Source organism: Drosophila erecta, unplaced genomic scaffold (assembly GCF_003286155.1).
Source record: "Drosophila erecta strain 14021-0224.00,06,07 unplaced genomic scaffold, DereRS2 tig00000055-arrow-pilon, whole genome shotgun sequence".
Lineage (NCBI taxonomy): Eukaryota > Metazoa > Arthropoda > Insecta > Diptera > Drosophilidae > Drosophila > Drosophila erecta.
In genome coordinates, this window is record NW_020825200.1 from 514,766 (window position 1) to 540,406 (window position 25,641).

General features: G+C 45.6%; 3 protein-coding genes across 3 annotated transcripts; 2 read left to right on the forward strand and 1 right to left on the reverse strand.

Moving 5' to 3' along the window:
* Positions 1–1,789: 1,789 nt before the first annotated feature.
* On the forward strand, positions 1,790–18,664 carry LOC6540779 (protein expanded). The gene is made up of 6 exons (XM_001968137.3): positions 1,790–2,751; positions 9,139–9,275; positions 9,342–9,487; positions 13,929–14,008; positions 14,074–17,449; positions 17,511–18,664. Exons 2-6 carry the CDS (start codon positions 9,184–9,186, stop codon positions 18,110–18,112), a joined length of 4,296 nt encoding a protein of 1,431 aa, XP_001968173.1. The 5' UTR covers positions 1,790–2,751; positions 9,139–9,183; the 3' UTR covers positions 18,113–18,664.
* Positions 18,665–19,592: 928 nt separating this feature from the next.
* Positions 19,593–23,970, reverse strand: LOC6540776 (protein croquemort). Its single transcript, XM_026978420.1, has 6 exons — positions 23,714–23,970; positions 23,496–23,654; positions 21,599–21,810; positions 20,288–21,393; positions 20,086–20,176; positions 19,593–20,026 (listed from the first exon to the last, which is right to left on the reverse strand). Exons 3-6 carry the CDS (start codon positions 21,725–21,727, stop codon positions 19,877–19,879), a joined length of 1,476 nt encoding a protein of 491 aa, XP_026834221.1. The 5' UTR covers positions 21,728–21,810; positions 23,496–23,654; positions 23,714–23,970; the 3' UTR covers positions 19,593–19,876.
* A 46-nt stretch (positions 23,971–24,016) lies between these two features.
* On the forward strand, positions 24,017–25,625 carry LOC6540774 (dnaJ homolog shv). The gene is made up of 2 exons (XM_001968139.3): positions 24,017–25,211; positions 25,294–25,625. The coding sequence occupies exons 1-2, from the start codon at positions 24,203–24,205 to the stop codon at positions 25,347–25,349; spliced, it is 1,065 nt and encodes a 354-aa protein (XP_001968175.1). The 5' UTR covers positions 24,017–24,202; the 3' UTR covers positions 25,350–25,625.
* The last annotated feature ends 16 nt before the right edge of the window (positions 25,626–25,641 follow it).

The window sequence follows — 25,641 nt, forward strand, 5'->3', positions numbered from 1 at the left end:
AATTGCATAAAACATTTTTGGTCGTTCTTTTTTATTTTTTATTTTTTCACTCTCCTCGGTCGAAACTTCGGCCTCGACCAGGCTCCAAGCCGCGCACACACACTGGCACACATCTAGAACGTATATCTACACGATGTTGACCAAGAACGTAGTTCCCAAAAGGCAGCTTACAGCAACAACAACAACCGGTCTTAGAGAACCAGCGACCAAGCGACCAAGCGACCGACCAAAGACGAAAGACGAAAGAATAACGAACGGCCACAAAACAAAGAAATAAAAACAAGAATGAAAAGCTCGGGCTTCAAGTCGAAGATGGAAGTACTCTAAATCTTTTGTAGTCAGGCTGATCAGGCAGATCCGGCAAGGGTTCAGCATAACAGCCTTTCTCCTCAGATTCCTTGCACCACAGTACCTCAATAAACAAATTAAAAGAATGAATTTGTGGCAGGAATGGTAAGTATGTATTTTAGTAGAACAACGATAGATTGAGCCTAGAACTTTGTTTAATTCTACACGTTGTATCCCAAACAGTACACTAAAAGAAATCAAAGGCTGCGCGGGCTGTTCCCATCGAAACCCCGCCTCCCCGGAATGTCTCGCCCAATTTTGACCCCTTCCCCTCCACTTCCCTGACTTCAGTCAACAAGTTATGTCCATGGCAAGACGACCCGACCCCGACCCCGACCCCAACCCCTTGACTCTCCAATTCTGAGTCTTCGACTTTTGGCCGAGACTTCAGGGGCGTAGCGAGGATTTGGCACGGGGGCCCAAATTGGATGATCATTTTTAGTAAGGTTTTTTCTCTATAAAATCACAAGGCACATTTACAAAGAGAATGATAATTTGTACTTTTTTGTGGATTTTTTCTTAGCAGCCCTCCTGGACGAACTGGTTGAAACCTTCATGCTTACCCTGTTCCGCGCCCTTTCGTGGGGCGTGTGTATGCCGCATATTTGAAGCAAATGATGGACGAAGAGGCGGAGAAACGAAAAGGAGAAAAGCTAAAGAAGAGAAGAGAAGAAGAGGGAAGGGGGAGCAAAAAGAATCCAGCAAATCAAGCTCACATTATGCTGAGGAATGCGCCCAAGTGACGATATCGTAGCAGCAGAGGACGCCGATAGAGGCAGAGTCTTCAGACCCTCAAGTTCCGATTCTCCCTCATCCAGTCTATCTGTATCTGGGGTTCTGTCCGAGGAGTTTATTTATAAGATAGTCGCATCGATTGCGATTGCAGGGATACTGAAAGCTAGATTTGAATCTAACAGGCTACCGCCACAATTTCGCAAAAAGTGAATGCCGAAAGATAAAACTAATAATAATGTTAGAATAAGATAGTAAATAAACTGCAAGATAGCGAGTGATACAAAATAGAATTAGAAAATAGGGTACGTTTTGTAGGAGTCTTAAAATATTAAAGGTGGTCGTTGGGTACTCAAAAATAAGTTTCTTAAATTGTTTACTAGTTTCTTCAAATGCATTCAGATTGCTCTGAGCTGTATTTTACCCAAATCTGCTATCCTAACAGGGTATCCTTTAAGCCCTTGAGAATCGGAATCGGCTTCTCGCGAGATAAACCATTGGAATTCCACTACTCACACGGACGCACACACACATAGTTGGCTACTGGGATTCTCCTTTGAAGTTTGTTTTTCTTTTATTGCTTATTGCTATTTACATTTTTCGTAGCTGTGTTGTTGCCATCGGGTTTGTGTATGCGACTATCACTGTGTGCGCTTCTTTCGAATTCGAATTCTCTCTTCGGCTCTCTGTTCGTTAAACGCGGCTTCGTTGAGTTTTAACGAAATCTCGACTCGATCTTCGTTGTGTTCGGTTTCGCTACGCAGGGGCAAAATCAGTATATCGCTAAACGTCAACGGTAACCGAACAGATCGTCCGGGACAGAAAAGCATGTGGTTTTCACTGGGAAATATGAATTCGGTTTAATGAATTTACTCGAAACCTAACATTCGGAAAAGTTGTTCTGCAGATCTTAAATGCACACCGCACGCACACCAGCTCGCCCAGACACATACACACACACACACACCCAGAGCTACACAGATTCAGTTGCTTAAAGTGAAGTTCGGTTTTCACTGAAACAAAAACAGCGCGCTTCGTTTTCGCACTCGCTTAAATTACAAAAGTGATTTTTGTTGGTGTTGGTGCAACTAGTTGGTTCTGATTTTGGGAAAAACGCGCCTTAAAACCACGAAAATATCTGCGACTAGCAGTGTGAAAAAGCTGAAGCTGAAGTCAACTCCGAAAAGTTGGCGCTGGTCAAAAGAAAAAATTCAGCTACAACAACAACTGGCCACTGGAAACTACAGCTACAACAAATAAAGCAGTCAGCAACAGCAAAAACAACAACCCAGCAAACGGCATTCTTTCGCGCAACAACAACGACTCCACGCACACAGATACTCGCAGTTGCGCTCGCCCGCGTGTGCAAGTGTGCTGGTGGTAGTGAGTTTTGATTAAAGTATGTGCGACGCTGGAATGCGGCCCGATCGCTGTTGACTGCGCAGTCGCAGCGCGCGTCGTGGAAGTGGAAGAGGTCAGAAAGTAACAACAACGAAACGAAATTTTACTGTTAGGCACTTATCGATAGCCAAATCGATAGATCGGTTCAAGAGTGCACGAAGAGTGAGCAAAAGTTAAACAAAACTACAAATTGAAAAGCCAGTTATTGTGGATTACGCGAAACAGAAGCAGATACAGCACTAACAATGCCGACATCTGCGGCGGCTTGAGGTAAGAAAAGGACAGATACACGTGTAGATATGGAGTAGTGTACCCATATGGGGCCATTTCCCCGGAATTTTAATGACTCCCTGAAAACGGCAAACAAAACAAATGCCAGCAAATTTCTTATCTGCCAACCATAAAATCGCCAACGTCCGACGATTGTTTAACATTTCGTTGTTGTCGCCAGGTTTTTTTCATTCCTTTTTTGCGCCCCGCTAACAGTCGCAAATCCAGCGAATTGTGCAATTAACCCATTTCTGGCCATGGAATATCAAATGTCAGTCAAATTTGACACTCTTCGGAGGGTATATTGAAATAGGGAAGCTGTTTTGGGAATATTTTGTCATTTATATACATATATACCTAGGTATAAAGTAGACCTGTCGTAGTTTTTAAAAATACCGGTCATATTTAATTAGTTATTTTTGACATTAACGTACCTTTGCAGAGGGTTTCATTTGGCCTGGTATCCCATTTCCATGTTGGCTAGTCGGTATCATTGGTTAGAACCAATGGCTCCAATTAACAGGCTATCTAAACGGTTTTTAGAACGATCGATGGCGAAACAATTAAGTGAAAATCGAAGCTCCGCCGATGGAGTTCTATTGTTTTCCCCGGGTTTGGAATTTCAGCCGTCCAGATCCCGGGAACAATTGCTGCAATCAGAAACCGCCTGGCAATCAGACATCTTGAATGTAAATTAGCGAAAGATAAACAAATGGGTGAAAACACACGCTTTGGGTATCAGTCGATGAGCTCTAAGCGGTTAAACGCTAATCGTTAAACGATTTTGCCACCAGGCAATCATACATATGGGTAACTGTATCTGCGGCAGACGTATCTGTATCTCGCCAAGTACACATGTATTCCCGGATCGTAGTTGTACTTGGCTTGTGGTTTTTTCGATTGAGCACTGACATCTACATCTCCGTCTCCATGCGTATCTCCCCATCCACATCACACTTGACCTCAGGCAATGGGCTTTTGCATTGAAGCTGACAACAGCAACAGCAATGATTATATGTATGTATGTACAAACTCAAAATAATAATTTCGTAAACCGAAATTCCTGCACGCAGTTGATATGCGTGTGTGATCATTCACAAGTGTGGTTGCCCATTCCAACAATTCAGGCAATTAAAATGTACAACAAATTAAACAAATTTTGAATGACAATCGGAGTCGAGGCTGGCTCAGAGATATAGGATACACTAATGAACGACCTTCGGGGAATTATAAAATTAACTTATATCTATGCTTGTACAGAAATTTTGCTTCAACATGTCAGCAAAGGCGAAAACTTGAAAGCCTTATTACCAGCCATAAACTTTAGGAAACTGTTTGTTAATGCTGATCTTTTGGATGATACGCCAAATCAAAATTAGAATATTTAAAAACGCCACATTTACGGCAGTAAAATTACTCAAATGGAGTTTAGAGGAATTGAGCTAAAGCAAACTTTCCCTTTGCATTAAAATCTATTTTGTGTCCGTAGAAAATTTACATAGAATTTGTCTTACATCCTTACCCCTAAACTTCCAAATTGTCGTATTGTAGCGCCTTCATTTAATCCAAGATACCCCTTATGCGCTGCTAATTTTTCTAGGGTATTACGGCAGCATAGTTTCGCACGCCTTCGATTTGGCATGCGGCACACGTTGCGGCTTCTTTTTTGTTTTTGTATCTGCTGTTTGCTGCTCTCATTGCGGAGGCCATCGCCTCCACCACCGTTACCACCTTCGCCCAGTTGGGCATTTCGCGTCTGCGGGGTGTGGTGCGCAGTGGTGCAGAGTGGTGCAGAGTGGTGTGGAGCGGTGTGGAGTGGTGCGATGTGGTAGTGGCAAGCCAACTGAAGCCGAGCGACGACGTGTGGGCTGCTTTCTTTTGGCCCACACCGCCCTGGCTGCTCCTCACAACCATCCAGCCAAGCGAGCAAGCGACCATTTTCATTATTATCATCGGCGGGGACATTTCACGCATTTCAAAGACATCAAATTGTTTGGCCATAACTGGCACAGCAAGTGGAATTCCGCAGCTCGGAATTCGGCATTTGCCGCTGTGCTGTTTTGTTTCTCAGTCGCTTGTTCCCTGATTTCTGTTTTCTCCTACTCGATATTCGCCGTTTGGCAAAGAGACGACGAGTTATTTGCCCATTTGATGGCACACTAAACCCGGCACACAGAAAACATAGTGGTATTAGTTCCACGTTTCCAAGTTTCGTAATTGCTAGCGATGAATTCAAATCAAAGCAATATATAATAGCTAAATAATGATTAAAAGGTGTCTGGAGTTTGCAAATTGACGACTCTTTACATAATTTGCGTCATTGGGCAATTTGAGCAACCGTTCCGAAAATGGGCACTTCGGACTCTATTTATCCCTGATCAGCCAGAAATCGGTTGAGGTTGAAGCTGAGGCTGAGGCTAAACCCATTTGCGTGACAACGCCCGGGTGCCACACCCCTTTTGGAATAACACTTGTGGGCCCGTTTTGAATGACGCGCATCCGCCGCGTTGGCCAGCGTGTGAAAATGCCACCAAACAGATTCGAACTAAACTATTTCTGGCCGTCCCATTGACGCCAGTTGCCGTTCTATCGGTAATTAAAAGGCCCAGACTCACGTAGAACTCGCTCCGGCTTTAAGTCCATTCCGGTCTCGGCAGGCCAGCTCATGAGCAAAATATTCCACGTCAAAAGTTACCGCTCGCCGATCCGATCGTCATTCATTAGTTGGCGAGCCGAGAGCGCTCGAAACACTTTCAATAAAATGCGAATCGAGTTTGAGAGCCGCGCGGTACTCGAGCACTTACCTCGACTTTACAGACTCCAAAGATCGCCTCGCCATCTTCTCAAAGAAGTCAAGATTGTGAGGACTGGTGAGGAATCTTTCGGTGGAATGTGTGGGCTGAAACGGGCTTCTCAAGCGCTTTCGCTGGGGAAAGATAGTCAGGGCTGCATGCTAATCTAGTTTCAAGTTTAGAACTGTGTGCATGATATGATGAGGTCTCGAATTAGACCTCTTCAAACATATTGGTTGGTTGCCATCAGATTTTTGAATGTATATATCTATCTCTGATCCATGTGATCTATTATCCGATCTCTGAGACCTCTCTACAGCCAATTGGATTCGCATTCCTCGCTGCTCGATCTTACGAGCGTTTACGCTGCCATGTTTATTGATCTGCTCAATGCGCACTCGCATTCCGCGCTGAAATCCATATGGATATTTTCAATTTCTGATTCGTTCAGCATTTCAATGGGCCTGCACATGTGGCTGGAACGTTTATCGTAGTCTCGGCTCTATAGGTCTTGGTTCCGGCACCTCCGCTTGCCCCGCGATCGTAGTTCTTTGGACCTCGCTGGGGTCTGGGTTCTGGGGTCTGGGGTCTGGGGTCTGGGGTCTGATCGATCGAAGCGATCGTTCGACTTTGGCGATTGTTGGAACGCGGTTGACAAACACACGCCCCGAATGAGCTCAGTGCATTGGCATGTGCAGTTGACATAGTAGTCGGTCGCTCACAGGGAGAAAAAAAACCGAAATAATTTCAACGTTCTTTATTATATAATATAACTTATGAAAAACTGAGAGTTAAATCACTTTTTATTTGGGAACGAACCAGAGATTTCATATTTTTTTGCAACTTTCAAATGAAATAAAATTCAAAGATTGCCTTCGTTTTTCTAGACGCCTAATACGGTTGGAATTGCTGGCTCGTATATTTAATGCTAGACTTTTTACAGTGCTGTCTGTGTTGTTTAGTTGCTGTCGCAGCACAACGTGGCGTATGCGGAACGTCTCTGTTGCTCAGTCGCCGACTTAATTCTCTGGTTTTTGCTCTCTTTACCCCTTTGGCATTCGCTTAGCCAGCAGAAAAGCATTCGCTGCTGGCGCTTGCGCCATTTAATTGACTTTGATCGCGGCAGAGCCCGTGAGATTTTATTGCTCCAGGCCCCATCAGCCCCCTCTGCCACTTGCCCCCTTGCCCCCTCAGCCTTCACTGCTCCATGAGTGCCTGCATTCCAAGCTCTCTCGGAAAGCCGACCCCCTCGCGGAACTCCAATCACCACCCCTGGACATGTTCATAACAAATCATAACAAAAATATTTATTGCCATTTGCTAATTGGTGATTAGCGTGTCTCTTGCGGTCGCTCAGCTCCACTTGGCTCGCTTCTTTGCCGCGTTTTCAATTGGCAGCAGTGCACGGTGAAGAGCTCGATACTCATTTCATACCAAAATGTTATAAATCGTACACTCCTTTTTTTGGAATAGACAATATTTCTCTCTGTTTATAGCCCCAACTCGTAGGTTGACTTCAATAATTAGCTTCGACGCGGCTTTCTTTGCTTCCCGCTCATATTAGCCAGCGGAATGCGATAATTTTCAATGATTGAAATTGTTAAACACCATTAATTAGTTCGAATTTTTAATTAAAGCGCTCTTTGTGCTCACTCCCCTTTAGTTGACTCATCCTCTAGGAAATCGGGATAGTGGCTTTGACAATTACATAATGACCGGCATTGTGACAGCTTGGAATCCAAGAGAAATGATTGCAAGGAAGTTTCTGCAAATTAGACTACAATGGAGTTGTATCGTCTTAACAACTTCATGACCGAGATGCTACTTCCGCAGAAATCTCGCCAATCAAAAAGCGTTCTGTTTGTTGTACGAGAAAGCTTGTTCCGATTAATGGTAAATCATTTTGCATTACAGTCACGATCGTTTCCTCCAGAACTCCTATTCATTTCATGCCATCTGCTGAGTAGCTTCCCCTATTGTTATCGGAAATTATAGGAGGTCTTCTTTAACGACAATTTACTGTCTCCTCTTATTGTCGCTCTTAAATACATATCATTATACCTAATTGACAAGGATAATTTCCTTGCGAATCGTAAAAATCATTGGTGTCGTTATATTATACTTAAGCACTTAACAATGTTGTGCTATAAATGTCACAACCCCCCCAAACATTTCAAAACATAGTTAAAAGTTATTCCCCTGAAATATGTTATTTTTTTCGAAACCGTATTTCTTGACCAGTCACTCAATATCTGAGACTGAGTGATCGCTTAATCCAGTTCCTCTTGAGAGCTCAACAATGTAGTTTTTATGTTTATCCGTATAAATTCCTCGGTAATAAGTCAATCGCAGCACATTAGAGACAGAGACCTGGAATTTCAATTCTCGTTTCGTAATCGTCTGTGATCGGGCATAAAGTGTGTGTCTGAGCCTGTTCTCCAGATCACCTTAGCCGGGTCCAAGGTGCGCATGGAAATCGGCTTAAATATAATTGCTTTTCAAAAGCTTTTTTGGAGAGGTCTTTTGGAGGGGAGGAAGCTTTGCTTATGGTGTTCCCAGATATTCTTTGGTTTCTAATTTATGTCAAATGTGCTTTTTGATTGATGATCGCTTTTCGGTGGGGAGGCGGTGGTGGCGGAGGCATACCTCCGCTCGGACCGATCGTATATTTATAAGTCAGGGCGGTTCTGCCAGCATCTGTCTCTCGGTCTATCTTTGGTGTGGCATGCATGTGGCACTAACCCTCTCCATCGGCTCTTGAGTTCGGCTCGGACTCTCGATTTGACTCTGAATAAATTTATTAAACGTTGAAATTTATTAGACACAGAAAATGCGCCAATATTGAAATTTATGCGTCTCCGCCGGGCTGGTAGAAACTGTTGTCGCCGCTGCCGGCGCTCTATTCAAAAAAGTTGATTTGATTCCATTTGATTTTAATTTATGCACAAAATACTTTTCTTTCATCACGAGTCCAGTTTCGGTGTCTGTCTCCCTCTTAGCTCGGGCTTTTGGAACTTTCTTTAACTGAATTTTAATAATTTTATGCGCAACGCATCAAGAGGGGGAGGGAGCTTGGCTGCCACGCACGCACCGCCAGAGTCCCCAAGTATTCACTATTCACTATTCAGTTTTCTGTCCAAGTCCAAGTCCCCTGCCCGCTAATCAAGTTTGTCGCCTGAGTCTTTCGTTATTGATTGGTGAAATTGTTCGGCAGTCGGTGAGCCCAAAAGAGGCGGGCGCCATCGCCATCGCCATTGCCATTGCCATCTTCCGCCTTTCGTCTCCAACTTCGTCTGGGGCGGCTCCAGCGGCATCAATTTGCCTGAAAGAATGGTGCCTAACCGAGCCGATCGAGCGGCAGCTTTATCGCATCTGATGAGCCAAAAATGCGGTTAGAAATGACGCGATGGATGCGACAATTTCTCTTTGGAATTCTAAAATGCTTTATCTTTCAGATTTATAATAGTAAGCAATTGAATGCGTTTCAATTAGTATATTGTTGTGCCACTAACGTGGCAGGTTTACAAAATCGAATCAAACTAATCTTTACTAATCAATGCAGATATTAATCCTTGTTATCCTTTACTTTAAACAGCAACCTATTTCGAACGCGCGCGCTGTATACGGAAAATGATGCAGCATGCGAGCATTTTGCACCGTCAGCGCGCCTTTGGAAGTATGCGCGTCCTCAGCAGAGCAACTATCACCAGGCTCGCGATTCCTGGCCCTGAGGTGAGTGTTTAATGCGGATAAGGCTGCCCAAAAATGGTGTTGCTTAATTTTGTGTGGAATTTGCAGGCTTCTGGGGCAGCAGCAGCCGAAAACCTTGTACTTCCTAGTCGATGCCAAGAGTCGAGTTCGCGAGGTCTACACGCAGACATGTCTGCACTTTGCCACGCAAGGGATGCTGGACACCGAACTATTTGGTCTGGCTGTGCTCATAGGTGAGTCCATGGCGGTTTTGGGGTTCCAAGACAGTTGCGTCCAGTTTGTTTCCGAGTTGTGGAGTAGCCAAATGCCACCGATAAGGCATGAAAAATACAACTAATAAACATAAACCAGTCCGCTCTAAAAGCTGCTCATCATCATCAGCAGCAGCATCATCAGCAGCAGAAGATTCAGCCTCCATCCTCCATTCTGGCCAAAGCGATCTGCCAAAACACATAAAAATACCAACACAGCGGAGCAACACAAAAAATGGCACACAAAACGAACAAAAAGGCAGGAACGCGTCGCCTTCATGGCGAACAAACAATTTCAGGAATACAGAAGAGGGGCTCAGCAAAGGAGCAGCCGTTGAGCTGCAGATGCAGGGGAACAGACACAAGACGCGTGTTCAGTAATTCAGGTAGCCGTCGCGCGTTGCATTAACACAAACGAATCGAACGACAGCCAAGGAGGATGGAGTTTCGAGGATGGAAGATGGAGGATGGAGGACGGAGGATGGCGGATGGCGTATGGCGTATGGTGGAGCCCAGAGCTCCGGAGTCTGAGCTGAAACCTGGAGAACAAGCAGACAACGTCTTTGGCATTGGCCACAGATATATGTGTTCTCCAAAGACCCACAAGCAACCGAAAATGGGGAAACGGGGGGTCCGGGCAGAGCAAACAAGAAAGGAGAGAGGAATTTGATTTTCTGGTAATCGAACATCTCTTACTCTTATAGGGAAAAGAATATTTATTATTGAAGAAAATAACATTTAGGGAAAGATTTAAATCGGTTATTCCGAACGCCACACAAAATGTCGCCTGGCCCAAATAATGTATAAACATCAAACTGCTTAGGAAGTTTTTGTTATTCAACGCAATGACTATTCCTGTATACCCCTATTTTCCGATACGATGTTAGAGCAAGAGCCCAAGAACACAACACGTAAATTTTCGAAGCTGGTTGGCATCAATTTCTCGGCAGGAGGCAGGAGGCAGGGGAGCGTTGAAGTTGCCACAACATCTTCAGCTAAGAATTTGGTATGCAGCTTGAAGCCGGAGTCGCTGCTGAAGCTGTAGATGCAGCTTTAACTGAATATGAGGATCGGGCTGGGCATGCCAACGTCCTCGCCTCGCGGAGGATTCCTCAGGCGCAACTATGAAATTGGCAGTTTGCATTCTGCTTTCGTGTGTGCGCTGGTGCTTGGGTGCTGTGGGTTTCTGGCCAAGGATTCCTGCCAATGTCAGTGGACGGTGTATCTGTGATTGGTATGCGGTTATATTGTTGTTGCTCTGCTGGCCTGGACTTGGGACTGTCCGAGCCCCCAATCCCTCACCCAGAGTATCGCGCCGCAATCGATCACCAAACGTAAAAGATAGTTTCCCAAAATATTATATAGTTACGTAGTGCTAGTCCCGAAAAACTGATATTCAAACTACAGGAAGACATTTGTTGGCAACACGTTGAATGTTTGCTGGCTTACTTTGGAATACTTCGAATAGCTAGTCTGGAACTCTTGGTCCTGCCATGCTTCCGAGTTCGTTGCTTTGGTCTTTCGATTTCGATATTTTCCTCACAAAGAATCGAAAGAGGTCACAATTAAGTTTCGTCTTCTGAAGCTTTTAACGGTGATGGAAGTGAATTTACATTTTATGGCCGGACAGTGTCAATAAATTGCATCTTCATGCAAATTTGAGCTGCTCCTTGGAATCGCAGCCACGAATCGCAGCATTTTAAGTGGCACTGGGCCGATGGCCATTTGGCAACATTGTCATCCAGTGGTCATCTGCCAAGCGACATTCTCCCCTTTTGGTGTTATTTTTAGGCTGTGGCATTGCTTGAATTCCACTCCTCAGCCGCATTCCGGGCCAGAAAAGCACCTTTTTCGTTCCTCTTGGCTCCGGGCTCATGATTTTCCCCACCCTTTTTTGAGGAGCCCCACCCCCTTTGTAGCTGAAATCTGTAGACCAGCATTTTCTTTTCCATTTAATGTTAATGGCTCATAATCATTATTATACGGCGTTGGCTGTTTCGTCTTCGTCTTTGCCTTCAATCTTTGGACGTGAACACTCGGCCTTGCATCGGCTGTCCATCCCCTGATCCCCTCGAGCTGCCGCCTCTCCTCTTTAGGCTGCGTGCATCTGATAACATCGGAAATTAAAATTCTTTTGGTTTTACGTTTTTTTTTCGTTTTTCGTCTTTCGTTCTTCTTTTCCTTAGCCAGTTTCGATGCACAGACACACACATAAATTTATGTTGCTGCCCATTCTTAGGATACCCTGTAAACTCCACTTCTACACTCCCGGGTATATCCGAAGTTGGGAATTTAAAAATATGTTCCCACTTAAAATGTATTTCATTTCCTGGGCACGTATTTAAATTTAGCATTTAATATATACAACTTTTTGACTTCTTTAAAAATGTCCATAGATAGATTCTATCGTTTTAAATGAATATTTCAATATTCCACAAGTTTTAATCTTGGATTAAAGCCGAGAGTATTTTTTCGTTTAGTTTCTCCTGCGGATTTTTTGATTTTTTTTTCGGTTATTATGGCCACTCCAACTCGGACTGCAACCTTCTTGAAAATAAATCTGAATCTAAAGAATGCCAAGCCATGGCATTGGGCGCAGCTGTCCCTGACTGCGTCTCATTCTCCTTCTCCATCTCCATCTCCATCCTCAACTTAAGACTCCATCTCCTGCCCTCCGCCTCCTCCTCCTGCTATTACCTCAGGAATTCCTCTGCTTGATGAGCCTTGCCTCTGCCTCGACTCTGCCTTGCCAGCTGCCTCTGCTTTTGAGGCTGTAATTTGTGTTGCATGTGTTTCAAATTGAAGATTTATTTCGCTGCCCCTCCAAACCCTCCTCCAAAAAGCGAGTGCGTGCGTGTTAATTGTGAGCGTTGAGGAATGCGATGGAAAATATGTTAATTATTAGGTTTTTGCCGTTGGGAGCGGGCAAGGTAGAATGGAACGCTGGGATTGCGTGAGGATCCATCAGGCCGCCGTAGACGAGTGGCTTCCCGAGATCCGACTGTTTTAGCCTTAACACCTGCCCGCAGCTTGTAGAATACCAGGATTCCGATACGTGTACAAGAACGAATTCCATTGCCTAAAGAGCCTTGGCCAAAAACTTCTGGAGTGGAGTGAAATTTGAATGCGAAAAGAAATCGCTTTGAGTTTGGAGTCGAGGCTGGAGTCTAAAAACTGCGGCTAAAAACCGAACGACTTGGGTTTCAGCTGCCTCTTTTTCCAGCGCTGCTTACCGCTTACCTGTCTTTCTACCTGTTTTTTCCTCTTTCTCTCCCGGTTTTGTTCGTTGCTGCGTTTTGGGCTTGGTATGCAACACTCGCTCTCGCTTTGACTCCGTTTCTACACTGCGCGAAACAAATGCCTATTCTCGTAAATCGAAATATACTAATTTTATAAAATATATACATCCCTTTATGATAGGAAAGAAGTTGCCCAACACAAACGAAGTGGGAAGTAGTATCATAAATAGTTTTAGTAGTATCAATATATATTGCAGGCATTCTTCAATATTTTTTTTGAGTGATCCAACTCGAATAGCTCTACTCCCCTGGCCATCCACTTGTTGCCACTTCCATTCCAGCTTTGCGTCCACGACGTCGTCATTGATAGGCACTTATTCGGCCGCTGATGATTATTATGATATTGTAGCTGCTGCTGCTGTGTTGTGGATTCGATGCTGAGGTGCCTCTATTCCATGGCCTCCTTCAACCTGCCTGCCTGCTTTTTTCATAATTATTATTTTTCATCTTGCTGCTCTTCATTTTGTATGCAGGAATTCCAATTTTTCGTTCGATGAAGTGTGTGTTGATTTCGCTGTTGTTTTTTCTCTGCCTTCTCGAGCACCGCCGACATGCCCTTGGGCCCTTCTGCTGGGCTCGGGTCGGAGCTATATAACCCGGTCCGGTACCGGTCTCGTCTTCGAGCATCAGGCAATGGGCCTCTGACAACCTGACGTGTCGTCATCATCATCGTCTTCATCTGCTGGAGTCTCTGACTCTTGTTGATGTCAATGGGTTGCTTGTTTATTGCCTGACAAACTGACAGAAGTCTGGTCGGGGTCTCGATCCGATTTGAGCCCGATTTGGGAAGGAAAAGGAGGTCCCCCTTGCATAGCCGAAAGTTCATTTAAAATTTTGATTAGCGACCTTGGCGGCTGCGCGCCAAAAAGTTCCTTAGTCCAACCGGAAACCCAGCACAGACATGGCATCCGACTGACAAGCAATTTGATATTTCAATGAATGAAGTTGTAAGTCTCTGTTTGGTTATTCCAAAAATCTAAAGAAGTGTCTGCTTCAACTGGAAAAATATGGAAATAAATAAAAAGGCCATTATTATATTATATAAGCACAGGTCAAAATCTGATCAAAACCCCCATTTCATAAAACATTTTTCCATAATCAATCTCTTGTTTCGTATGTTGCAGATGGCGAGTACATGTTCGCAGATCCCGAGAGCAAGCTCTCAAAATACGGCCCAAAGAGCTGGCGATCATCGCACACCCACGTAAATATTTATGAAGAAACTAATCATTGTGATTAGCTAACTAATGCGGCATGTCTTTATTTAAGGGGCTGGATGCCAATGGACGACCGCTCCTGGAGCTACACTTTCGCGTGCAGTTCTACATCGAGAGCCCGTTCATGCTGAAAGATGAGACGTCCCGCCATAATTACTACCTGCAGCTGCGACACAACATCTTGCAGCGCGATTTGCCGAGAGAACAGGCGGAGCAGGCACTGGTCTTCCTTGCTGGACTGGCTCTTCAGGCGGATCTGGGCGATGCTCCTCCGGGGTCGAGTGCTTCCAAGGATGCCAAGGATGATTCAGGGGAGGAGGCGTTGGCATCTTCTTCTAGCGGAGGAAGAGGGCTGAGTGTTACCACTACCTTACCCAAGATCAGCAAACGTGCCAATGAGAGGATGCTAAGACTCTCGACATATGTGGCGTCCACATCAAAGAGAGAATCAGTACCGTTGCCGCCCACCCTGCCACCGAATGGAGTCGACTACTACCGGATCGAGGATTACCTACCCAGTGGACTGCACACTCCCTGGGCGAGAAGTGCAATGAGAGCCTGTCACCGGGAGCATTTGGGAATGGCCACGTCGGAGGCGGAGCTGCTATATATCCAACAGGCATGCAGTCTCCATGAAACCATCAATGCCCATACGTACAGGATGCGATTGGCCAAAAGCGAGCAGGGCTGTGGTAGTGCCTGGTTTGTGGTCTATGCCAAGGGCATCAAGATCCTGGGAGGAGAGTGCACCAGCAGCTCACCCAATCCCGAAACCACAACCTTTCTGTGGCCGAATATCACGAAGCTCTCCTTCGAGCGAAAAAAGTTTGAAATACGATCTGGAGAGAGCCGAATCACGCTGTACGCCGCATCCGATGAGAAAAACAAACTCCTACTGACCCTCTGCAAGGATACACATCAGTGGAGCATGAAGCTAGCTGCCAGGCTAAAGGAGGTGTCCAAACGGGAGGAGGAGGAGGCTGCCGAATCACAAAGGCTACATGCCAGTTACGCTTGCTCCAGAAGTCTGCTCTTGCCCTACAAAAGCAAAAACGAGCAGCGAATATCGGTTATCTCGAGTACCAGCTCCAACACAACCTCTGGGATAGTAAGTGATCGGGTGCACTCCGAAGATGAGCTGGAGATCATGATCAATACACCACCAGCACCCTTAGCTGCTCCGTCAACGGAAAGTTTGGCCCTGGCTCATCTCTTGGACAGACCCAGTGTGAGCAGGCAAACTTCGAGTGTGGGCCAGATGTCTCTGAAGGATTTGGAAGAACAACTAGCTGCCTTGAGTGTGAGGCCACAAGACGCGAGCTCTAACGGGGCCACGGCCATCACGAACTCCTCTGTTCAGAGAAATTCCATGGGAACAGCGGCCAATGATTCCTCTACCGCCACTGATTCCCCCAGTTCGCAGCATAACATCGGCTCTCAGTGTTCCTCCACTTGTAGCACTGTAGTGGTAACTTCTCCTGTCAATGGAGCAGGGGCTTCCTCGTCAGGTGCCCCCATTCCTGTGCACTCCACATCGTCCAGTTTGGAACTTGGCTTTAGTCACACCGCTCAAAACTCGGCCTTGAGCGAAACGAATCCCGACGATTTCCTCTCCACATCGGCAAGAGAAGAAACGGAGAGTGTATCGGGCGCATCTGGAGTCTATACATTGGCGCACGGAGCTCCACCCACGGAAACATCAGGTGTTTACACAATGCACAGCAGTGAGCTAACTGGACAATCATCGGAGATTGCCGAGTCGGAAAAGAGTTCGCACTACGGGATGTTCCAGCCCCAGAAACTGGAAGAAACCCACGTGCCGCATCCTGATTCTGTAGATGGCAAAAAGAAAGAAGACTTCAGGCTGCGATCGGATTCTAACGTCAGCACGGGGAGCTCCTTTAGAGGCGATGGGAGCGATCCAACGGACAACAAACATTCCTTGCTCTCCGCTGAAGAGTTGACCAATTTGATTGTGGGCAGGGGGACCTACCCCAGCCGGAAAACGGTATCCAGTAGTCTTCACTCGGACTGTGATTACGTGACCTTACCACTAGGAAATCAAGGAGAAGAGGAGGTGGACCAGCCACCAGCACCACCGCCCCCCTACAGTGCTAGGCATGAGAAAACTGGTCTATGTGGCCCACCGATCATAAATAAACCTTTGCCTAAACCTATAGCTGTGGTGGCTCCCAAACCAGATTCACCGCCATGTAGTCCACCGGTGCCTCCAGCACCAATTCCAGCTCCACCCCCGGCTATTCGACGAAGAGATCCTCCGCCATATTCCATCTCTAGCAAGCCCAGACCCACATCCCTGATATCTGTGAGTTCGTCGGCAAATCCGGCGCCCAGTGCTGCCGGCTCGATGAGTTCTTTAAAGTCAGAGGAGGTTACAGCCCGATTTATCACCACCAGGCCACAGATAAGTATCCTGAAAGCCCACACCAGCCTGATTCCCGATGGGGCCAAGCCAAGTTACGCGGCACCGCACCATTGTTCATCAGTTGCCTCGTCCAATGGATCGGTTTGCAGCCATCAGTTGAGCCAGCAGTCGTTGCATAACTCCAACTATGCAGGCGGATCACAGGCTTCACTGCACCATCATCACGTGCCGGCTCACCACCGACATTCTGGATCGGCAGCCATTGGGATACCAATAGTTCCTTACGGTCTGCACAAGAGCACGGCTTCACTGCATCATCAGCAGTCATGTGTGCTACTACCGGTTATCAAACCTCGGCAGTTTCTGGCACCACCACCGCCCAGTTTGCCGCGGCAGCCGCCACCACCGCCCCCACCGAATCACCCCCATCTGGCGGGTCACCTTTACGGGAGGGAAATGGCTAGAAAACAATTGGAGCTCTACCAGCAGCAGCTCTACAGCGATGTGGATTACGTAATTTACCCCATCCAGGATCCAGCGGTAAGCCAGCAGGAGTATCTGGATGCCAAACAGGGATCCCTACTAGCGGCAATGGCCCAAGCAGCTCCGCCCCCACCGCACCACCCTTATCTGGCCATGCAGGTGTCGCCGGCGATTTACAGAAGCACGCCCTACCTACCACTGGCCTTGTCGACCCACTCCCGATATGCCTCCACCCAAAATCTATCGGACACATATGTGCAGCTGCCAGGACCCGGTTACTCACCCCTGTACTCTCCTTCGATGGCCAGCCTATGCTCCTCGTATGAGCCGCCACCGCCGCCTCCCCTTCACCCGGCTGCTTTGGCAGCAGCAGCTGCAGCGGGGGCTAGCTCCTCGTCCTCCTCGATGTTTGCGCGATCGCGATCAGACGACAATATTCTGAACTCGCTAGATTTGCTGCCCAAGGGAAAGCGACTGCCACCGCCGCCCCCACCACCGTATGTAAACAGACGGCTAAAGAAACCACCCATGCCGGCGCCCAGTGAAAAGCCACCTCCAAGTGAGTAATTACTTTATACTCCGTTGCAGTTTGATATCTTATTAATCTTTCCGCTTTTCAGTACCGTCTAAGCCCATTCCTAGCAGGATGAGTCCGGTTCCACCGCGCAAACCTCCCACGCTGAATCCGCATCATGCGAACTCACCGCTGACAAAGACCTCCAGCGGCGCCCAGTGGGCAGGCGAGCGTCCGAGACCTGACTTGGGTCTTGGTTTGGGATTGAACCGGGGAAACAACAGCATTTTGGCCCAGCTGCAGGCTTCAATGGTAGCCCAGTCTCATGCCCAGGCACAGGCCCAAGCGCTGGACATTGCCCTTCTTCGGGAGAAGAGCAAGCATCTAGATCTGCCACTAATCTCGGCGCTCTGCAACGATCGTTCCTTGCTGAAACAGACTAAGGTCGCTATAAATCCGAAGACTGGCCAGGAAATGCCCACGTCCAGTGCACAGCCGTCAGGAGCCACCACAAATGGTGTTTCCAACTCCTCTGCAGGGGGTGGAACCCTAAGCAAGGTCAGGAAAGGATCTACCGTCAGCCACCGCCATCCGCAGGACAAACTACCGCCTTTACCTGTCCAGCAATTGGCGGAGGCCAACAACTACGTGATCGATCCCGCCGTCATGATGAAGCAACAGCAGCAGCAGCACAACAAGACCAGCTAGACTCGTCAAGCTATCTGGGAACCGGAGCGGATGTGGACAATGGGTCCAAAGCGACACTCTTCTCTCTAGTTCGATTGCTGTTCGAAGTGCTGACGTATGAGTGTGCCCGGGTGAAGAGCTAGTTCTGCGTTCGGAAATTTGCATAGATCAGTTCGGGTGGTGTAGCGTTATATAAATTCGATCACAGTGTTTCGAAGGGTACAGATTCGCCGGGCACTAAAGGGTTGATGTAAACGAAAACCCACCGTAAGAAACCATTTGTCGGAACAGCAGAAAGAGTAGCTATTTAGTAGGAACTAACATGCATTTAACTAACAAAGCCAGTTCTATAGAAAAACACACGCTAGCAGGTCCACAGCTTCAGATGGTAAATACAGAAAACTAAAGTAACACGAGCCACTGAAACAACTGAATAATACAGAGTCAATACTTAAGCCTACAGGACGTGAGCAACTTAACCTCAAAACACGCATTCAAATAATCAGAACCCAGTCTAGTCACTTAAGGGAATTGGTAAAGTAACCACAACAGAAACCACAATGACACACCATCGGAAATAGAGAGGAAGTTTATCAAAATGGGAAGCAACAATACTCAAGTATAAAATACGACCACTACCTAATTAACTGAACTACATCGTAGATCTTTAGTCTTAGCTGCAAATACTTAGTTAGGCCAGAAATGCGAATACTTAAAACTAACTACTTCCGCCCAAACAACTGTGATTGATTTTTATTTAAACTTATACTAAATTTATAACTATTTTAGTAAGCAAGAACAACGCAACATAACTATATAACTATGCAAATTTTTAGTACGTAGCAATGTCGCTCTTTCTACACACACATACTCACAACGAATCGGGCCAGCGATAGAATCAAGTAGAAAGCATTCAAATCGGCCAAGAAATGGTTTGAAATGGGTTCGCTTGCTTCGATTGCTGGTCGAAGGGAACTAAAGAATTTCAAGAGTGCCTAGACTTGCCCTCCATCCCCACCGTAGTAATAAGCGAGAGATGATTATGATTTATTTCTTGTATCCACTTTGTTTATTATTTTTGTTCGGTTAATAATTCCCCAATGTTTTTTTTGGATGTGTGAGTGTGCGTGCAAAAATGGATTTCAATTTTTGATGGATGTCACAAATATTTGCGTAGATTTTTCTCGACTAAAAGTCTATGGCTAAATTGAGGAATGTGATCTTTGAGAAAATGTAAAATTTTTGCCATATCTTACATATACACCAATATACATACATATATATATATATAAATAAATATATATACGTATACAATTAATTTTATTTATTAATTTACAAAACAACATTTAAATAATGCATTTATGAAGCAAATCGTTAAAGCATCCAACAATCGTATACGATAAGTAAAAAGTCCTTGAGAAAAGCATACAGAAGTTGTAAAAATTATCCTTTCAAAATAAACGAAAATTCAAATGAAAACGTTAAATTAAAATGCACGGAGTGTTTTTGTTTCATAAAGTTTTGTTTATCAAGTATAATATGTAAAATCTCAATCGGAAAGTTTCGACTTGTGAATGATTCGTGTAATATTGCAAATAGAGTAGAGTTTGTTAGAGTTAAGAGTAGGGATTGCTATCACAAAAAGTAAGACGAACGTCGTTCGTATCACTTACATATTACATAACGCATAACTGACAAGAGCAGCATGTGAAGGGCGACTATCAAAATGAACTAGGAGAGTTAACTATTCCTGGCACTTTGGCAACACTTAAAAACTATTTGGTTTTAGTTGGTAAGTATGTCCTCATCTTCGGGAATCTCTCGCACCCACTTTTTCGTCACAGTCAGCGTGATGCCGGTGATGAGGAAGACACTGGCAACAGCTATCAGGCAAGAGCCGAATATGATTCCGTAGCTGGACAAATTAATGGCCAACTGAAAGGAAAAGCAAGGTGCTTAAGTGAATGACATTTCAAGTATGGATTAGGTCTCACCTTGGCCTTCGAGGCCAACTCGGAGGAGAGCTCTGCATACTGATCGAACCAGAACATGGGCATTAAAACCTTTTGCACACCACGATATATGCTGCAAATAACATTTTCATCATTAACATTTCCGTGGAAGCCGTTGTGTTTTTTGTGTACGTAATGCGTATGAATCGTATGAGTAGTTTTTATCCAAGAACTCTTTACTTACTCGTAGTCGTCATCGGGCTCAATCATCATATTAATCTGGATGCGACCATGCACTTGGACAGGTACTCCAGTGGTCGGTTCCACGGCTAGGAAGAACTCGTGCTTCTCCTTCTCCGGCTTCATTCCACTGACAGCATCAACATACGACTGATCCGCTAGGTAAAAGTGAGGGAAGGAGGAGTAAATGGGTGCTTTGTCTCGGCACGCCTTGCACTCTACTACGCCGGTCTTGGGACATTCTTCAAAACGCTCCGAATCGCAAAAGCACTTCTGGTTTGGGTAGTTTTCTCCGGAGTCAAGAGTCTCCTCGGTTCCTACCCATTTAGTGGCGGTCAGGCCGTGATTCTCGTATGTGCCCCGGGGCCGGAGGTTCATAAATCGGCAAGCATCGGTGGCAAAAATCGTAATCTCATCGCGTACATTCATCTTCGGCGGGAACAAGTCGCCAGTGGTTCCATTAACTACGCCACAAGGCTTCTTGTAAAATCCAGTTTCTGCCTTTCCATTCCAGTGGGTGAGTCTTCCGAGATTAGATATATCGTCAGTGCCGGTGTGGATAGTGAACAAGCCATCGTAAGTCAGCGACTCATTGCGGTCCGCCAGCCACCCGAAGCGTTTGTAGGGGATGTCAATCATGGAGGTGTTGAACAGGTTTAGAAAATCGGTAATGTTATCCTGGTAACCGTCGAAGATCCATTCGCCCACCGGCTTGGTTACGAACAACTTTCCGCCTTCGTAGTTCAGCATAAAGTTTATAATTTTCTTGACGATCTTTCGCTGATTTCGCATCTCATCCGCCACCGTTGCGGTGATGGCATGGGCAGCTGTCACCATGTCGTCCAGTGTACCATTGGATTTCTCCGGATCGAAGAACCATGTGCGGCGCTCATAATATGCCACCGTCGCATTATCGTAAAACGTGTAGTTCTCCTTCTTGTGCTTCTCCAGGAAGGTGTACGGACCCATCTCCACGAAGTTTGGTTTTATGTTTGGGTCCCTTATGTCCTCGGGATTCGTCCAATTGAACATGTAAAAGCTCAGGTAAATTGGGATAGGTGCCTCCAGCCAGCTGTCATAGGCATCAGTGCCAGGCTTGAGGGTAAGGCCCTGAATAAATATTAAGTTAATTGTAATATGTTGAAATAAAATCAGTTTCTTAATAATAAAGTTACATTAATAGTAAAAGAAAAGACATCAATAAACAAATATCCTATAATCTAGGATGGCAAATAAGAGTTTCGATTTTTATATTATTTGCCTCAATAAGTTTTGCAATTCCTTAACATTTTGTTTACTAGCTAAATATACTTACATCCTCTACAAGGTTATCTGCAATAGCCGGCCAGAAGACCACGATGAGTATTCCCAGCACAAGTAAGAGTGATCCCAAGCCGAAGACCCAGACCTTGCGTTGAGTTTCCCCGCAGCACCTGCAGCACATGGTGGATACGTGGGATTCGGAAGATTCACGGCTTTAGGAAGTGACAAGGTGGGAGTAATCCAGCCCTAGGCAGTTCGTTGCATCTGAAAGTGGTGAATAGTTCGATGGGTTATTTTTGCTTGCATAATCAATGTCCATAAACCGTATCGCGGCTAATCACGGAATTTTTATTCGTTTATTTCTCGATACACCCATCCTGGCACCCTGCAGAGTTGTTAATTTTGAAAATAATAAGACCAAGGCTTATCGACGGCTGGTCCCCGCTTAAGTATTCGATAAGCATCGGTGATTAGGTCTGTATATTTTTGAATGAGACTAAGTCCGTTGCAGTCCTCATGACAGCTGGAGAAGATTACGAGGGACAGCCCACTTAGCCGCTCAGTCAACTTCAAGTGCAGATCTCATCTCCTCAGTTGTTTAGCACTTGCCACTGTTTGGATTGCCTAAACTTACTAGTTTTCAATTAAAGGGGATTGAAAATATTCAGGCCTTGGCACAACCGGAATTATCACAACCACACGCGTCCCCTGGCAGGGCGAAACTGTTTGGCAGCGGTCTACTTTGTGTCTTTTAATGGATCCACTTGGCGTTCACTTACCACTCGGTTCATTTACTAATCTCTGGATTTTGCTAATCGGGAATGTTTGCTTGATTGGCATTAACTTGGATGCGTTTAGAGAAAAACAAGAGAGAGCGCTATAGGCGAGTTCCACGGCTATCAGACACCCGTAATACCCGTCAGATAGTGGGGGTCCAAATTCTTTCGGCATATCCATAGAATTTAACAAGTATGAACGTAAACGGGACAGCTTATATGCTTTAAGATAGAAATTGAAATCTTAACTTTCTAACTTTTATAGTGCCAGAGATCAAAAATTCTTTTTTATGTTTATATTTATCAAATTTACTCAAAGTAAAAATTTGGTAATTTCATGCCTAGATGTTACTTATGTCCTCGTTTTGCGTAAACTTAAATTAAATACAGTCTAGGATAGTGCTTCGTATCGTTATCTTGGTAATACCCGCATTTCTCGGGTATTTGCGTGCGGTGCGTGGTCAAGATGTTCGGATAATACAAACCCTCACAAGGGGTTCCTATTTATGGCACTGATAAGATTAGCGTAGTGGAGATATTGATAATTCGGTCGACATGTGTTGGGCAAGATCTGTTTTAAATAGCGTATCAGCATTGATCCGTCATGTAAGCCAAAGTTCCATTAATGCAATTGGAGCGGGGTCTCTTTTTATCGTAAATAGCGTATCGTATTGCAACTTTGATTCCCTGCTTTGTTTCCCCCAGTCGACTGACTCAGTCTTGTTTTTGTGGGATTATTGGGCTCTATACTGCAATGAATTTTTCTTTGTTCAACGACTGATAACATGCAAAAAGGGGGTTTGGAACTACAGTGGAACTTCTAGAGCAAGCACGAGTGCCACTTTCGAGAACTCAGTTTACTGTTCTAACTTTTAGAATGATAGTGATGGAGCTAATATTGTGTTAATATTGATATTACTCTTAATAGTTGGTTTCAAGCCAATGAATTGTTTATATGTTTTTTTGAGTAGTGCTTTCGTTACCTAGGAAGATTTACTGCTCATTGAGGCCGATAAATTACATCTCATGAAATCTTTGCTTTTTGATTATTCATATCCCTTGATCAACTTGCGTTTAATGTGTTGACATCACCAGTTGCGAATTAGGCGTACAGTAAACTCACGTATTATTGCACTATTATCGGCCGTGTAGTTGAGGTGATGAATTACTCACCTTTTATCTCGCACACAGTTGCAGTTTGTGTTTTGGCTTCAGATGCTGTTGTTATTGTTTTGCTGTGGCCTTGACATTTAGTATGCCATAGTTCGGAGTAAACTTACTCTTCTGGGAATTTCCGTTATGATACTCGGTTAGTTATTTTTCCTTGGGTGTCTGAAATCGCAAAATTACCGTAAGAAAGGGTTTTAATTGAGGGACTTCATTTCAATTACTTTTAGAGCTGAACTCAGGCGTGGGGGCGCCTTGGTATTTGAGCTGAAAACCGCTATCTAACTAAAAATAAGGCACTTGCGCGTAGGCGAACGGGGCAGAGCGGAGAACGATAAGCAGTCAACTTGCCAGGCAGTTCGTCAGGCTAAATTGGATTAAACAAATTATTTCTTTATTTATCTTCGCCCAGCGAGTGGGACCAGAGGCGTTTGTCTGCGCTGTAACAGCACAACAGCGCATAACAGCAAAGCATCGTTGCCAGAGTTTTGGATTGACTGTAATGCAAATCAGCTGCTCTGTTAGAGGAGCGGTGGCAACCCTAACGACAGTGCCAACCAATCAGCGCAGCCCACGACTCACACACACAAACAAAGCAGCCAGCGGCGACAACTACAATTTTTTTACACTTTTGCCAGCAGCATTTAAAATCTAATTTCACATTAGCTGGCTGAAAAGAATGAATTGCTGAATCAAACAGGATCACACACGAAATGCAGCTAATTAAGTGCTTGGTTATAATCCAGCTGTCCCTCTTGCTGGTGGAGGAGTCTCTTGCCGGCCGGGACTTCTACAAGATACTGAACGTCAAGAAAAGCGCCAACACGAACGAGGTGAAGAAGGCGTATCGCCGTTTGGCCAAGGAGCTGCATCCGGATAAGAACAAGGACGACCCGGATGCGTCCACAAAGTTCCAGGACCTCGGAGCGGCCTACGAAGTGCTCTCCAATCCGGACAAACGGAAGACCTACGACCGCTGTGGCGAGGATTGCCTCAAGAAGGAGGGCATGATGGATCACGGCGGAGATCCGTTCTCCAGCTTCTTTGGGGACTTCGGTTTTCACTTTGGTGGTGATGGCCAGCAGCAAGATGCTCCGCGAGGCGCCGATATCGTCATGGATCTGTACGTTTCCCTCGAGGAGCTCTACTCCGGAAACTTTGTGGAGATCGTGAGGAACAAGCCCGTAACCAAGCCCGCCTCTGGCACCAGGAAATGCAACTGCCGCCAGGAGATGGTCACCCGGAACCTCGGACCCGGTCGCTTTCAGATGATCCAACAGACGGTGTGCGACGAGTGTCCCAACGTGAAGCTGGTCAACGAGGAGCGCACGCTGGAGATCGAGGTGGAGCAGGGCATGGTCGATGGCCAGGAAACGAGGTTCGTGGCCGAGGGAGAGCCACATATCGATGGGGAGCCCGGCGACCTCATTGTGCGCGTTCAACAGATGCCGCATCCGCGATTCCTGCGCAAGAACGATGATCTGTACACGAACGTGACCATCAGCCTGCAGGATGCCCTTGTCGGCTTCTCCATGGAGATCAAGCACCTTGATGGACACCTGGTGCCCGTCACGAGGGAAAAGGTCACGTGGCCCGGAGCCAGAATCCGTAAGAAGGGCGAGGGCATGCCCAACTTCGAGAACAACAACCTCACCGGCAACCTGTACATCACCTTCGATGTGGAGTTCCCCAAGAAGGATCTTACGGAGGAGGACAAGGAAGGTTGGTATATTCATTATTACAAGGAGTATTAAGAAATATTTCATATTTAATTGTGTCATTAATAAATTTTTTCCCATTCTAGCGCTCAAGAAAATACTCGACCAATCCTCCATCAATCGCATCTACAATGGACTGTGAGTCCCCACGGTTCACTCCCAAAAAAGCGCTCGCCGGCTGTACTCTAGTTTTTAAATGCCTAACTGGGCGACTTCGATCTGGGAACGCCCCTAATTCAAGAGATGACTTTGTTCAAAAAAGTTGTGCGATGGAAAACAATTTAATTTTAGTTTAGAATTTTGTAAAATAGTAAAAATGTAATGAGCAGAAAACAGAACTACTAAGGCGGTTCCTGCCGACAAAAAGGAATTGCAAAAAAAAACCAACCCCCACAAAATAAAGCGGATTTAAATTATAGACAACTTCTACATTT

Coding starts and splice junctions, on each gene's coding strand:
- LOC6540779 (XM_001968137.3), top strand. CDS start 9,184: ATGCGAGCATTTTGCACCGTCAGCGCGCCTTTGGAAGTATGCGCGTCC. Junction 14,009..14,073: donor GGCGATCATCGCACACCCAC/GTAAATATTTAT, acceptor TCTTTATTTAAG/GGGCTGGATGCCAATGGACG. Junction 17,450..17,510: donor CAGTGAAAAGCCACCTCCAA/GTGAGTAATTAC, acceptor TCCGCTTTTCAG/TACCGTCTAAGCCCATTCCT.
- LOC6540776 (XM_026978420.1), bottom strand. CDS start 21,727: ATGTGCTGCAGGTGCTGCGGGGAAACTCAACGCAAGGTCTGGGTCTTC. Junction 21,394..21,598: donor CAGATAACCTTGTAGAGGAT/GTAAGTATATTT, acceptor ATATTTATTCAG/GGCCTTACCCTCAAGCCTGG. Junction 20,177..20,287: donor GAGCCCGATGACGACTACGA/GTAAGTAAAGAG, acceptor TGTTATTTGCAG/CATATATCGTGGTGTGCAAA.
- LOC6540774 (XM_001968139.3), top strand. CDS start 24,203: ATGCAGCTAATTAAGTGCTTGGTTATAATCCAGCTGTCCCTCTTGCTG. Junction 25,212..25,293: donor TACGGAGGAGGACAAGGAAG/GTTGGTATATTC, acceptor TTCCCATTCTAG/CGCTCAAGAAAATACTCGAC.